Source organism: Colossoma macropomum, unplaced genomic scaffold, assembly GCF_904425465.1.
Source record: "Colossoma macropomum unplaced genomic scaffold, Colossoma_macropomum, whole genome shotgun sequence".
NCBI lineage: Eukaryota > Metazoa > Chordata > Actinopteri > Characiformes > Serrasalmidae > Colossoma > Colossoma macropomum.
Window position 1 is genome coordinate 14,478,012 of NW_023494805.1, and position 14,865 is coordinate 14,492,876.

General features: G+C 39.8%; 1 protein-coding gene across 1 annotated transcript in view; it reads left to right on the forward strand.

Annotated features, from left to right (window-relative positions):
- Positions 1-14,865, forward strand: part of LOC118825786 (ADAMTS-like protein 1) — a 174,800-nt gene that overhangs the window by 130,065 nt on the left and 29,870 nt on the right. Inside the window, 7 exon segments of the mRNA XM_036596606.1 lie at positions 1,501-1,575; positions 4,669-4,709; positions 4,711-4,827; positions 8,653-8,764; positions 9,043-9,181; positions 9,702-9,752; positions 12,711-12,915. Of these exon segments, the coding sequence (XP_036452499.1) occupies positions 1,501-1,575; positions 4,669-4,709; positions 4,711-4,827; positions 8,653-8,764; positions 9,043-9,181; positions 9,702-9,752; positions 12,711-12,915 (740 nt within the window).

Below are 14,865 nucleotides of genomic sequence, written 5' to 3' on the forward strand. Positions count from 1 at the left end.
AATATGGATATGTGCGCGAGAAGACTAAATATGGCGAGTAGCAGTGATCAAAAAAGATCTTTTTCCTAATGCGGTGCGACATTTACCTGGAAAATCCACCAAAATCACAGTGATTGTGTCTGGACAGGACTAAATTTATCAGACAACCGCTGAGTTTGGTTAAAAACAATAGATTAGATAATTCTGACGGTAATTTTCTCAGAGGATGAGGGAGAAAAAAAACACCATGGCTGATCTGGATGGAATTAAAATCCCAGAGTAGCATTTGTTAAAAGAAGAAATTACCCCAGGACCCGATGTTAATTTAATCCAGTCCAAATAGGGCTTTAGAATGCAATGTTTCTGTGAAGTCATAAAAACCAGAACATTTACAAATATTTCAGCTATTCAAACTACAGCAGTTAAGCCCTGCCTATTCATGTTGACATTAGCCTGGACTGTGAATATACAAATATGTATCAATATATTACACATTACACGTATCAGCCTTTAATTCACAGTTACCTAAACTATTTGTTTAAATCTAAAGGATAAAGAGAGGTTGGAAAATGGTCCTGTAAAAATGGATTATGACTGTTTTAGGTGCATAAACCCATGTAAATGTTATAACTATAAGTTGAGGGGAAAAAATAAATAGAATGAAATGTAGAATATGTCCACTTTAACTAATTCTTCTGTCAACTTCTTTGGTCTTTCTAACGCTATATAGAAAGAGCAAAGAAGATTAACTCCATAGAAATTCAAAATCGCCCTTGTATAAATTGTTACGTTTCCCATTGCATGTTTTTATGGCCTTGTCAAGACATCTAAATAACAGCTTTGGTTGCACGAATTGTTTGACAGTGTCTGGCTTTTCTCAGTGGCACTGCACTCAGTTACTACATCAGCCACCTGTGATTAATTTAAACCCTCATGCACCTGCGCTACACTTCACCTGCCGTCTTAAAGCAAGTTCTGCCTCGTACTGCTTCATCAAAGGAAATGAGTTTTAAGCCCAGTAGAGTTCTGGTGAAAAACCCACCATAATTAATGCCCATACCTTCCGATGCTGCTTTAGCTATGTCAGAGTTTGCTTCAGTATTGTGGGTCAGCTTCCAGCTCACACTTTAATTTCACTCCCATGAAGTTGTCATATCTACCGTTTGTGTTGGATAGTTGCAATGGGGGAATAGCGAATGGTCCGAACACAGCCAAAGCTGCAGCCAGAGCAGTCTGTCATTAGCATTTTTATGAGGGTTGAATGACTATGACTAGTAAATCCAAGGGAGTAGGTTTGGGACAGATCCCTAAGCCAAGCTGACCCTATTAAACAGCAAGCTTCGAAACATGTCCCAAGTAAGCCATATTCCACTCATCGCACATGGTGCGGGTTTTGTTTTCTATTGTTCTTGGTTTGACTCACTTGTTTCTACACAGCTTACATCACTTTAATGATCACATCTGACTTCAATAATGGTGTCTCTTTAATCATTGTCTCCTGCTTTTTCTCTCATTCCCCAGCTGAAGACACTGTGATTGTTATTCCCTATGGAAGCAGGCATGTGCGGCTGGTTCTGAAAGGCCCGGATCACTTGTGTAAGTCTTGGTAGGTCCAGGGGCTTCCATTCAGAACTGAGAAGATAACAAGTGGTTATGCCGTTCATTTTACTATACGTTTATTGCATTTATCATATATGTTTATAGTAAGAGAGGGTCCAATGTCATCTAGGTTTAGAATGGAGAAATCCTCAAAACTAGTTTTGTTAGCATCTTGCCGAAGATCTTGTCTGCAGTTCGTTCAGAGACTTCCCCTGTAACTCATTAAAATCTGCTCCAGAATTGTGTGTGCATGTCATAGTAAAATGTAGCAGCATGGGGAACTTGAGCTTTCTGTGTGTTACTATGTTTTCTATCACTGTACAAAAGAAACATGGCAGTTTAGTGTTGGATGGAAGTAGACTTACTGTAGAAGTGGGCTGTTGCGGTATATCACAATATATTTTCAAGTAAAACCATTTTAGATGCTTAAATAAATCTATTTTGTAGGTTAGCAGTGTCTTATTATTCTGGTAAGTACATTTGAAATATTTCATTGTGCAAAATAGTAATTCACGTCTGAATTTCTAATAAGTTTGCTGCCTATTCAGCAGCTTTTTATTCAGATTTTCTGTAAAACCTTACATAGAGCAGCAGTTACATTCTGGCACCTGCACTGAATGTAACTGCTATACCATTTAAGCTGGAATGGGAAATTCTAATAAGAAGCCAACTTCAGCTTTGTCGAATTTCTCAAGTCATTTGTCTCAAATGCACATCCCATATATTCATGCTTCTGACCATCAGACACTAATGCAATGTATAATTCCATTAATAGAAATATTACAATCATGCACGTTCATTATGGTTTTGCACACAAGGCCCTGACTGTGGCCTTTTCTGATGCAGCTGACCAATTTAGGCAGTTCTCTAGTGGTACGAGAGAAAACAGAAGGCTGGCAATAGCTCTGGTGTCCATGTTAGGCTATGGCTAACCCCAAAAGACTGGCCATTCCTGTTTGTCCTCTGTCTCAAAAACAAAACGGACTACTTCAGCTACAGTGGACTAAACAGCAGGAGATTTTGAAACATGACTGAAACATCCTTAACGAACAGGCTAATGTTAGCGTGGCTTGCACTGCTTGTACATTGCGTTATCTGCACTTTTTTGTGGCGTATCGGTATAACAGTTATGACAAAGCACTACTACTAACTCTCTGGACACTTTATTAGGTGTATATCTTGTATCTACACTCATTGTCCATTTTTGTACTAGGTAATAAAAACAAAATTCCGACATCAAAATTGGGAAGTCACATTATTAAAGGATTTTTTTTTGTCTCTGCATTAAAGGGTTAATCATTGAATGGACATATGTAAGTGATGACTCTTGGAGAATCTAATCTCATTGCACATATTGGTGGTTTGAAGACCTGCTGCTCAAGATCCGGTTGAATCAGCATATTTGAATGTACTACTATATAATGTTACCATATAAGCAGTCCAGCAGAGGAACATCTCGTGAGTTAGCTCTTCTCTTGTTGATACCCCCTGGGGGGGTGCTTGGCAGGGATTTTTCCAACAGAAGGTTTTTACGATAATGACCATTAATGATAAGTTTGTTCTGCAGTGCGCCAACAGTCTGAATACCCGACCCCTGAAAGTGGAGACTAAATTAGTAGAGACATACCCCCCCACCCCCTTACATTGCAGTTGTGCTCAGATCTAGAGACTTCCAGGGTTAGTATCAGTGATGTCAAGATGTTGGCAACCATTCACATAATCTGCGGTAAAATTTAAGACAAATGTTCCATCCTTTTTTATTCTCCTTGCAGCCAGCTAAAGCTTTTTTCCTGAAGATATCTTGTAGTTTCTTTTCTCATGGACACGTTTTTTGGCAATTTTCTTACCAGTGGCAACCAAATAGTAACCATCTGGCTGTTGGCAGTGACTGACACTCTTGGATGTGTTCACATTCTCCCTTTGTTTTTCCGCAAATGTCCACACTGGATTAAGACAGGACCCCATTAGTTGAAGGTTGACTCCAGGTCACGTTATGGAAAGAGTAAGGCAACACAAATTCAAGTGCTCTGCCATTACCCATCCTTTCAGTAGAGCCAAGCACAAGTGAGAGAATCCAGTACAAAATCTTTTGGTCTTTGTCTTTTTTTTCTTTAGCTTAGTCTTCCAAATAACAAAAGTAAAGGGAGATTTTCTTAGTGTGTCTGGTATTCAACAGTTCATATTACTCATTATCATTACAAAGCCAGAGGTGGATGGTCTTGTTACCAATGCTTATCCTGAGTTGTAAAGGTCAACTAGGCCTTATGGCAGTAAATTGTGACTATTTGAGCTATACCTTCAGTGTTGGCCAGGATTATCAAAACTCTTTGTATAGTATATTAGTGCTAAACCAACACTGGTTCACATAAACATTTTTTGGCCATTTTAAATTTAAAATGCACTACTGAAGCTTGCCAATAACAGACAATAACGTATCATTTACCTGGTATGTAGCAGTTTTACAATGTTTTTTTCAGTAAAGAGCCCTTGCACAGAGCTGCCACTGTTTTCCATTTCTAACATCTGACTGAAGCCTCATTAGACTACCGTTAGTACTTGCAGTCTGTGACATATTTAGTGACAACTTTACAAAAGCCTAGAATGATGTTTTTTCTCACAAATTTAGTTCCATCCATTTTAAATGAAAATGTGATTGGTTGATTTCACTGCCAGTTCCTAATTAGTCTAATGTTAGTAGATAATTTAACATGTAAGGCCTTCAGCTCAGCTTCCGAAGTCCTAATCAGTGAGAGATCTGGCTGAAATCTACCTAGATACCACAGAGAAAAGAAATTTTGATTGGATTATTTTCCATTGGGCATTTCAATGTCTTAAGCCTTTTGTTTGCAACCAAAACTTTACAGTGACATACAAGTATTACTAAAATACTTGCAGACAACAAACTTGTTGATAGTATTTAATAAAAACACACTAATTGCAGACATATATTTTTGAATTCCTGGAAGTTATCAATCCTTCTAGAATGCCCTGAGGGTTCTCCACCTCACTTTACACTGATTGATGTATTTATGATTTTTCATGTAATGTGTGAGTCAAACAAAACATGATTGTTGGTTTTGTTCCTTATAGACCTAGAAAGCAAGACCTTACAGGGGGCAAAGGGAGAAACTTTCTCTGGATGGGACCAAGCAGTACATTCTGGAAAACACAACCATTGACTTCCAAAAGCTCTCAGACAAGGAGGTTCTGAGAATCACCGGACCACTAGAAGCTGACTTTACTGTTAAAGTAAGACAAGGTGTCCATTACATGATCATTGAGGGAAAAAAATTAATTCCGCCTTTTATGTATTATAAAACTATTGTTCTAAGCATAAGGGAATAATTTTACTGAAGGCCAGTTGCCAATCTGATTCAGGATCACCTTATTCTTAGTTTGGATTTTTAATGATCTTCCTGATTCCAGGCATTCTTCAGTTGTTGATTGAACAGTTGTTCAGTTTCATCATGGTTAAAGTAACTGTGCTTCACTGCATGTTGGAATGTATACAGTTAATGTTTTGCTTTCTCTTCTAAGCTGGTTTTGGAGTAAGAAAAGTATGTGTACTTCTTGCTATAAACTTCTTGCCTCTTACTAAAGCTGAGTCAGTTATAGAACTACCTGATGGTCAGTTTTCTCAGTGTTAGAATAACTTGCAATTTTTACTCCGGTATGACGTATTTAAATCTCTCACTGTCTCTTTGCATAAACAATTATTGGCTCCTCTGTTGTATAAGCATACAAATTAAGTGGGAAAAGTTCTACTATAGTGCAGATGTGTAGCTGCTTCCACTGATTCTGCACAGTATATGCAAAATTTACTACCAGGATCAACGTTGCCTCAGAAAAGTAAACGATTTTAGGCTGTGTGGTAATGTATATGGAAATCCCCTGCGTCCACCCTTTTCTCTCCTCTCACGCTCATGCACTGCGCCAGGTTGGGGCACATGCTAGGTGTCAGGGAGGCGGTTGGGATACAGTACCATGGGTAATTATGAGCTTCACTCAGCACTCTGGAGTCCCCTGGTGGATTTGCCTCGATGCAGGTCAGCTAGCATGTACAGCATCTCAGCTTGAACTCCTTCCAAAAGTTAATTAGATTCCTGGCTGAAAGCCACACAGCAATTATTTCTCCTCTACTTTTACTCAATCCATCGAGCAGCTCCCTAGATTAATGTGCTGGCCATCATACATTTAATGGAAATAGCCATTCAAAGAGAAGCAGCCCACAGATGGAAAATGCCAGTAAAAACAACCCCTCATCCCCCTAAAACACATCCAAATAACACAATAAATAGGAACGGTCGGAGACAGAAATCTGAGAAGTAGTAAATGACTAATTTTCTAATCTGCTACCAGGAAGATGGCCAGTTCATATCACAGTTTTTGGAGAGGCTTAGCAATGTGGAAAAACTCATTAAAACAAGGCGGACGTTTGTTCCATTGTAAATAAACGTGTGAATTGTTCAATTCCTCTGACCGGTTGCCCAATGTTCAGATACCCAGCCTTGAGGAATCCGTTTTATATAAACATGTCAGTTTACAGGATATCTGAGAACACATTAAGTCCCTTTTTCAACAGGTTTAGCCAATAATTAGTATAATCGTATAACCAGTCATTTTCGATATATAAACATGCTTCAGCGATATGAACGCATCTGCACTGCAGCATGCAGTATAATATCTGGCTCAGAACGATTCTGCCTCATATTGAAACGACTTTCTGAATCCCTCAGATGGATTGAGTTTCATTCTTCTCGCCTGATGAATGATTAGGATCCAAAACCCCTCAAACGGGTTGTCGCACAATCCATCTGGGACCAACAGGGAGTCCGAGAGGAAGCTTATGTTTTTGAGCGGGAGGTTTCGCAAGTGTGTGTTTTCAATAAACGGCTTTATTAGTAGATGAAGGTCTGGAGGTGGTGGGTGTTTTCACCCCGCTCCAGGCCTGGCTCAGTGAGGACGCATGGGGAGCGATATCTTACCATACTATGAAACACTTTTGTCACCGCCAAAGAATGCGACGAGTCTCCGAGGTTTATTTGGGCAAGGCCTCGTCCCAAAGCCTCGATCCAAACTCAGCTGTGAAGAGAGAGAACAAAATCTCTGGATCTGCGAAGCCTCTTTGAAGTGTCATGTTTCTCCTAGAGGAAACGCGTAACCCTTCATTTGCAGCGGACAGTGCAGCACTGTTATCCGGCTCTCAGAAGTGGGCTAGAGGTGTGGACAAACCTTGAGAGATGCTACGAGAGTGTGAAAGGGTCAGCCGGAGTTCAGTTGTGTTTTGTTTTTCGAGGATAATGGGATTCAAGTGTGCCGTGTCTTCATTGGATGTCTGTTAGCTATAAAGTTAAAGTGATGCCAGGCAGCTCTCTAAGAGTAAGGGCATTGTAACCACTGCCATTAGAGCTGTGATGTAAGGCCAGACTGTGCGCAGAGATTGTTGTGTAGAGCTGTGGTCTTGCTGGCTGTGTGCCCCGTCCCAATCTTCATGAGGCATTAGTCTGTCAAAGCAGCATCACGTCCATAATCCCCCACACTAACTCCAGTGATAGCTGGATATGCCTGCTCTTTTGACTGACGACAGCTAGTCTCAGGATAATACTACTTTTGTAATGTCTCATCATAAAGCGGCTGGGAACTCTTTTTATATGAATTTTTGGCTTTATTTTAAAGGACACATATTATGGGAAAACAGAATTTCCTTGCTTCTTTGGAATAAAAGAGTTTGATGTAGTATGTATTTAGTAAGTTAAAGTTTCAAAATGTACCATTCAATATTACGTCCTTATTGTTTATACATGGAAGCAGAGCTGCAAAACAGCCCATTTTGAATTCATTTATTTTTGTGATTTCATGAAAAACCAAAGTACTTATGTATACCTGTCTATTCGGCCTGCAGCAGTTTAGCGCCACCCATATATATTGAAGTTCTACCCAGTGTTTGTGCTCCGAGTACTGTTTGAATGAAGCACAATGCAGAGCAGACAGTCAGAAAAGGGCTCGTTTACATATATCGATCTTAAAGGCACAATAACAAAACCGCCTGTTTAATTGTATGGGATAAAGAGAGGATAGAAAATGGTCATGTAAAAATTAATTATGTTTTTGGTACAAAAACATACCAATGTCACAAGTGGTTCTTAGGGAAAAATAAAATAGAAGTAAAATATAAGATGCGGACCCTTAATTGTCTACTGTAAATGTGTTGTAGATGTTCTTGCTTAGCCAGCTAACTTTATGCTTAGTTCAGTCTAACCTTTTTCTGGGTAGTCTGTGATCCTGTTGAACTTGCTTATTGAGGCAGACCCCTGGTCCTAAGTTAACCCTGCTGAGAAATAACAGATACTTTGTTAGCAATTTGTGCATTTGCAGATAAGCAATAGTGGACCATCAAAAGTATGACCAGTTTTAAACACATTTATAAAACACATAGTATTATATTTCACTATGAATCAATCGATTAAAGTCCTCCAAAATTGCTTGGAATAAAATCTCTTCACATTCTTCTATATTGTCCTAAAATATTCTGCAGTTACCTTCTATAACATAAACAGTGGTTTATCCGTAAGTGGGTCTTAGCCTCTTCCTCATTAGTCCCAAGTTTTTTTTCCAAACATTGTTTCATGAGACAAAGAGTTCTTCAGGATTCTGAGCAGGGTTGTGCTGTTTCTCACAGGTCCTGTCAGAGCAGTTTAATTGATGGTAGAATGGTGAGCAAAGGACTTTGATCATTATCCTCTGTTTACACAATTATAGAACTGGCATTCAGGTCTTCACAGCTAAATGGGTTCAGTATGGTTAGCTGCACATCATGGAAAACAGACACACACTAGCTGTTCCTGGCAACTGACTGAAGTCATCCAGTAGTAATGTCTTTCTGAGCCCATAAAGAGTTAATTAACTATTTAAGATTTGAATTTGTTTTAGCCAGAAGTTGTTTTGTTACTGTTACTTGTTGCTTGTTTGTATGAGATTCTCTGATAAAGATGCCTAAAACTATAACACAAGTTAGAATGGTGTGGAATGTAAACCATCCATTACTTTAAAGAATGCTTTGTTCTGATATATCAGGTTCATTATGCCAGTGGTGTGGACAGCGTGGTACAGTTTATCTTCTACCAGCCCATTGTCCATCGCTGGAGAGAGACTGACTTCTTCCCCTGTTCTGTAACCTGTGGTGGAGGTAAAAGAAATAATAATAATAACATATTTTATTTTTTTCCAATGTGTTAAACTCAGCAAATAAATACAAATTTTGCAGTAAAATTTGCAGACAAATGTCATATTTATGTTTGTTTCCTGTAGAGAAACTCATTTATACTTATAAAACAACAAAACCTCTTATTTCTCTGGGAGCATTTTTTATTCTTCTGGTCACTACACATGAACAAAAAAGTGAACAACCTCTCATTACATGACCACATTACATGAATTTCTGACTTCTCTTTTTATCGGACCCAGGATATCAGCTGACCTCAGCAGAGTGCTTTGACCTGCGCAGTGATCGTGTGGTGGTGGACCAGTATTGCCATTATTACCCTGAGAATGTCAAACCCAAACCCAAACTGCAGGAGTGCAACATGGACCCTTGCCCTGCCAGGTGGGTGGTTAAGCCCTTAAAGCTAAACAGTTTTCCTTTTACCCAAGCTCACTTTTTTAATTCTGCACTGGAGACTATTGTAGCTAACAAGTAAGCAATCAGTTTAGTACTGTGCAAACTATTACGTGAATCATCAAATCATTGCCTATGTCAGCTTGCTAAGTAATCTGAAATGGATCATACGTATTTGGCTCCTGAAACTACTGTATACTGTTATCTACAAAAACCTAAATGGTCTGCGGTATGGCTAAAACAGTATTAGCCACCACCCTGAAGCCTGATGTTTGTCCATAGCTATATCTATTGTCCAGTTTTTCAGAGTGAGTAGTTGAAGTATAGGCCCACGTCCAGGCCTCACTTAAGGAGTTGAAACTGTTATACACTGTGAAAGTGCTTCTTCCTAGAAACTGTTCTCTTGCATTTGGTTAAAAGTGCTCTACAGTAGATCATACTTAATAAGTGTCATGGCTTTCAGAACCTATATCATAACCTTAACATATTCCCAATGTCCAATTCACAGTGATGGCTACAAGCAAATAATGCCCTATGACCTCTACCACCCGCTGCCACGGTATGTACCTCGACCTCACTCCTAGACTTAATGCTGCACTTTTTCCTTGGCCTGCTGCTAACCACCAAGGCCCGTCCAGCTTTCCAGTCCACCTGAGACTGCCTTTGCCGAGTAACATTTCAAGCTCCCTTCCACAATAGCGGAGAGCCAGCGGTTTCAGATTCTATTCCAGTGAAGCACGGGATGGGCCCAGAGCCAGGCTGAGACAGTGAAGGCTTTCAGTCCTCATGAGGTAGTCAGTACAGATGCTTAGAGAAGTAAATGGGCCTGTGCCTTTCAGCATATACAGCAGAGAGAAAAGAATTGGTTGGGGAGCTTAGGCTTTTTCTTGTGAATACTTATTTTATATGCGTTTAATACCCAAGGAATAACCACAATTGGCCAATCCATGCTCCACTCACAAATGCATTCTTTAATAGCTACTGTTGCAAGGTTGGACAAGTTTTGCACAACACTGGCAAAAATCCCATTCAACCTTATAACAAATTGCACTACCAAGCTCAGCATTTGTCAAAATATCTGAGTTAGAGTGTGCTGTCTGTTTCTTTCTTTTTTTTTACCCAATTTTCTCCCCAGTTGAATTTCCAATAGACAGATCTAGTCCTATAACACACAGTGCTACATAGCAGAAAGGGTGAAGGCGAGCGCAAGCTTCCTTTAAGTCACATGAAGCCAGACACTGCATCTTTTCTGAACTGCTGCAAACGCAACATAGACAGCTTAACATGCTTAGAGGAGAATGCAACTGCTAATTCTCAACCGACACCTGTGTTGGCTAGCATCATCTGGGAGAGCAAGACCAGTCATGCTCTCTAAGTCTTCCATACACGGGTGACTGTGGTATCACCAGGGATCGAACTTGTGATCTCCCAACAAGAAGCTGACATTTTTTATTTTTGAATAGATTTATTTTGCCTTGTTATCAGAGTTCTTAAAGAGAAACATCTGATTTATAGGCTAAGCAGAAAGTTAGTCAGCTTTGACATTGCAAGCTTTGTTAGTGCTTGTGAACTGAGCTCGAAATGAGCTCACAAACTCATTCAGAAAAAAAATCACAATGCATCCAACAATAAAAGAAGCCTTGTGCAGAAAACACAGCATACAGAAAGACCCAGTTCTTCTCTGGACGCAGGTTTAAACAAGAGGCCGTTAATAAATTCTTAGAATCGATCCCTGGTGAGATACTCATTTTGATAGGGTTGATGTCATAACCTGCTGCACTAGCTACTGTACAGTAGTGGAAGTTACTCTGAGGGATTTGCTGACAACATTTTCTTCACTATATGGATAAAAGTTGAATTCAGGTGTTTCAATCAGTTACATTGCCACAGAACACTTTGTTCTGATATATCAGGACAATCAAGCACCTAGCCGTGTAGTCTGCCTTTACAAACATTTGTAAAAGAACGAGTTGATGTTAAGAGCTCACTGAATTCGATCACAGTGCTGTAATGGATGCCACCATTACAAAAAATCAGTTTGTGAAATTTCTTGCCTCCTAGATATTTAACAATCAACTGTGATTGGTATTATTGAGAAGTGGAAGTTTTAGGAACCACAACAACTCAGCCACAAAGTGACAGTCCACAAAATGTTACACAGAGCAGGGTTGCCGAGTGCTGAGGCATAAAAGCTCTGCTGACTCAATAACTGCAAAGTTCCAAACCTCCTGTGAGGTTAACATCAGCACAAGAACTGTGTGCCGGGAGCTTCTTGGCATGGGTTTCCATGGCTGAGCAGCTGCATGCAAGCCTTACATCGCCAAGCACAATGGCAAGCATCGGATGGAGTGGCGTAAAGCACACCGCCACTGGACTCTGGAGCAGTGGAAACATGTTCTGTGGAGTGACAAATCACACTTCTCTATCTGGCAGTCTGATGGACGAGTCTGGGTTTGGCGGTTGCCAGGATAACATTACCTGCCTGACTGCATTGTGCCAACTGTAAAGTATGGTATGGGGTTGTTTGTCAGGGGTTGGCCTAGACCCCTTAGCTCCAGTGAAGGGAAATCTTAATACCTCAGCATACCAAGACATTTCGGACAATTGTATGCTTCGAACTTTGTGGGAACAGTTAGGAAAAGGCCCTTTTCTGTTCCAGCATGACTAAGCACCGGTGCACAAGGCAAGGTCCATAAAAGCATGGCTGGGTGAGTCTGGTGTGGAAGCACTTGACTGGCCCGCACAGAGCCCTGACCTCAACTACATCAAACATCTTTGGGATGAACTAGAACAGAGATTGAGAGCCAGGCCCTCTCATCCAACATCAGTGTCTGAACTCACAAATACTCTTCTGGATGAATAGGCAAAAATTCCCTGAGACACACTCCAAAATCTTGTAGAAAGCTTTCCAGAAGAGTGGAAGCTGTTATAGCTGTAAAGGTGGGACCAACTCCATATTAATGTCAATGGATTTAGAATGGGATGTCATAAAAGCTCCTGTAGATGTAATGTGTAGGTGAACCCAATACTTTTGTCCATATAATGTATGTGTCATATATATTCTAAAATTGAGCCAAAAACTGGAAACGTGTGAGTATGTTGCCTCGAGCAAGTCAAGTCAATTGACAGCGATTGGCCCAAATAGAGTCAGAAATCTTTGGATCCCAGATTCAGCCACAGAAGTTTTGGTGAGGTTAAAATAACTACATCTGTGCTATCCTAGCTAACCCTAACTAAGGCAAAGTAAATTTATTTTGAAATGAATGAAACTCCAAATGTGAGTATTTTGATAAAAAACTGAGCGCTGAAGTTTCTCACAAGGCGGAATGGGATTTTTGCCAGTGTTGTGTAAAGCTTGTCCAACCTCGCAGCAGGAGCTATGAAAGAATGCATTTGTGGACGGAGCATGGATGGGTCTATTTTGATAAATGTGCAGTGTTTATTACTAACATCAGAAACATTGTTTTCAACCTGAAATAAAGAAGCACTTTGACGTAGTCTAAATCAATATCGCCAGGTGGGAGAGCAGCCCGTGGACGGCCTGTTCCACGTCCTGCGGCGGAGGGGTCCAGAGCCGCTCGGTTTCCTGTGTGGAAGAAGACATGCAGGGAAACATCACTCCCACAGATGAGTGGAAATGTCTGTATGCATCCAAGACATCCATCCTACAGCCATGTAACACATTTGACTGCCCAACATGGCTTGCACAGGAGTGGTCACCGGTAATTGTGATTCATTTTGTTCAATACTTTTTTTTTTCAAAAATAACTTGCACACTAAACGCCAACTTTAGTTCTCAGTGAGTTTGTTATTCTAGGCAAGACTTCATTTTATTCGTATTTGTAAGGCCTTTCTTTGTCCTTATGTAGTTATCAGATATATAGCTTATTCTCAGTTTCAGAAGGGCTACTCTTAGAAACAGTGTTTTTGTTGGATAATCATTTGAAAGAAACTCAATGGCAAGCTCCTATTTAATGGTAGGTTTCCTAGTTGAACTTGTGGTGAACTCCCATTAAAAGCAATTAACACAATTATACCTGAACCATTTTGCAACATGTCAAATGCCTATGCCAACATGTATAACATACCTGGTAAGGAGTCCAACCCTGAGGTGCTGTGTCTCCAGTCTTTTTTGCAGTAAGCTGAGAAGTTTGCATTTCCAAGGAGTTGTTTTATGGTGCTGGCATAAGCCCAAGCCTTAGCATTTTGTCTTCGACATAAGTAGTCATCCTAATTTAGAGTCTATGTATACCTAGAACTTAATTGCTCACCCTTGGGTATTGTATTATTCACTGTTAAATACTCATAATTGCTCTGAGCCTCAGAAACATCTCAGGATTCCTGCTCAGATCTTTGTACCAGAAATGTCTTTGTGCCCCGTTTTTGTTCTTCACTGTTAACACTTAACCCGCAATCATGCATCAGTGAGTAGCTCGTTAATCTCTGTTATCTCTGATCCCGCACAGTTTTCCACTGCTAACGATGTGTTAATTAGTGAAAGGAGGTGAAAAAAACATGGCGATTAATCTTCTCAGGGTCTGGAATGAATGGCGCTGCATGACTTCTCTAACAGCTCACCTCACCGCAAGTGGCATTTCTTGGCATGGTGGGCTTGAAGCTTCCACTAAAACAAATAGACACTAAACTTTACACTCCCATATTATTACCGGTAGCAGGATAGGGTTCTCATCTCTGACAACACTACAACTTCCAGAACACATAAAACTTTGAAAAAGAAACAAATAAAAAGCAGTTGTAATCCTATATCACCCAAAGGCCAATCTACACTAAAAAAAAGAGCAGTTGTGAAAAAACATGTTTAGATTCAGTATCTTACTTCTGAAGAAGAAGCTGAGCTTTCGTTCTTTCCATCTGATTATCCCCAAAGTAGTGTCTCCTGTGAATTGTAATTTCAAAAGGAAAGTCTTTTTCTTTTTGAAAAGTGTAACCAAGAACCAATGAATCCACATTTGTGGCCTTATGAAAAATATGAAAACCTGGGGCTTTGTTTACCTTCAGCATTCCTCTCTCTAAACCTCTGTTAAATGCTTGTATTGGCAGAACAAACCGAAAAAGCTCTTTATAGGCAGCCAGAGTTTTTGTCTTCTTCCTTTTCTTTTGACGTGGGACTGAAATGCTTCCAGAGAGGCATTGTCAGTAAAGATTCAGGCCATTCTGACTAAATTTTGCAGATCGGTATGCAACACCTTGTGCTTATGTCACTCTTTATGTTCTGAATATGATGCAAAACCTTCTCTAAAATATGAAATTTAAGCTTTGGTAGCTTTAAGAGTCATTAAAATTGTGAATTTCACATTGAAACACCGGATGGCTTTGTTTGCATCTTAATGATTTAATTGCGCAGAAATTTTGAAAAATTGATGGGATCTTCCTTTAAATACTAGTTGACTAAGTTTTTAAAAATGTAAAATGGCAAAATCTCTTTGATTATCACTTTCACAAAATTTTAAACAATGGATCTCCACTTACTACAAACAATGGATATGGACTAAATCCAGCCAAAACCACCAGTTTTAAGAACTGGTCTTGTCCAATCAACAGCTACAGCTAAGCATGCAGGCTGTGTATCTACAGATGTAACTTAGGGTAAACAGTCATTTAATAAAAATCAATCTTTTGGGCCCACTGCTTCAAGAGAATGAGAAGCAAGC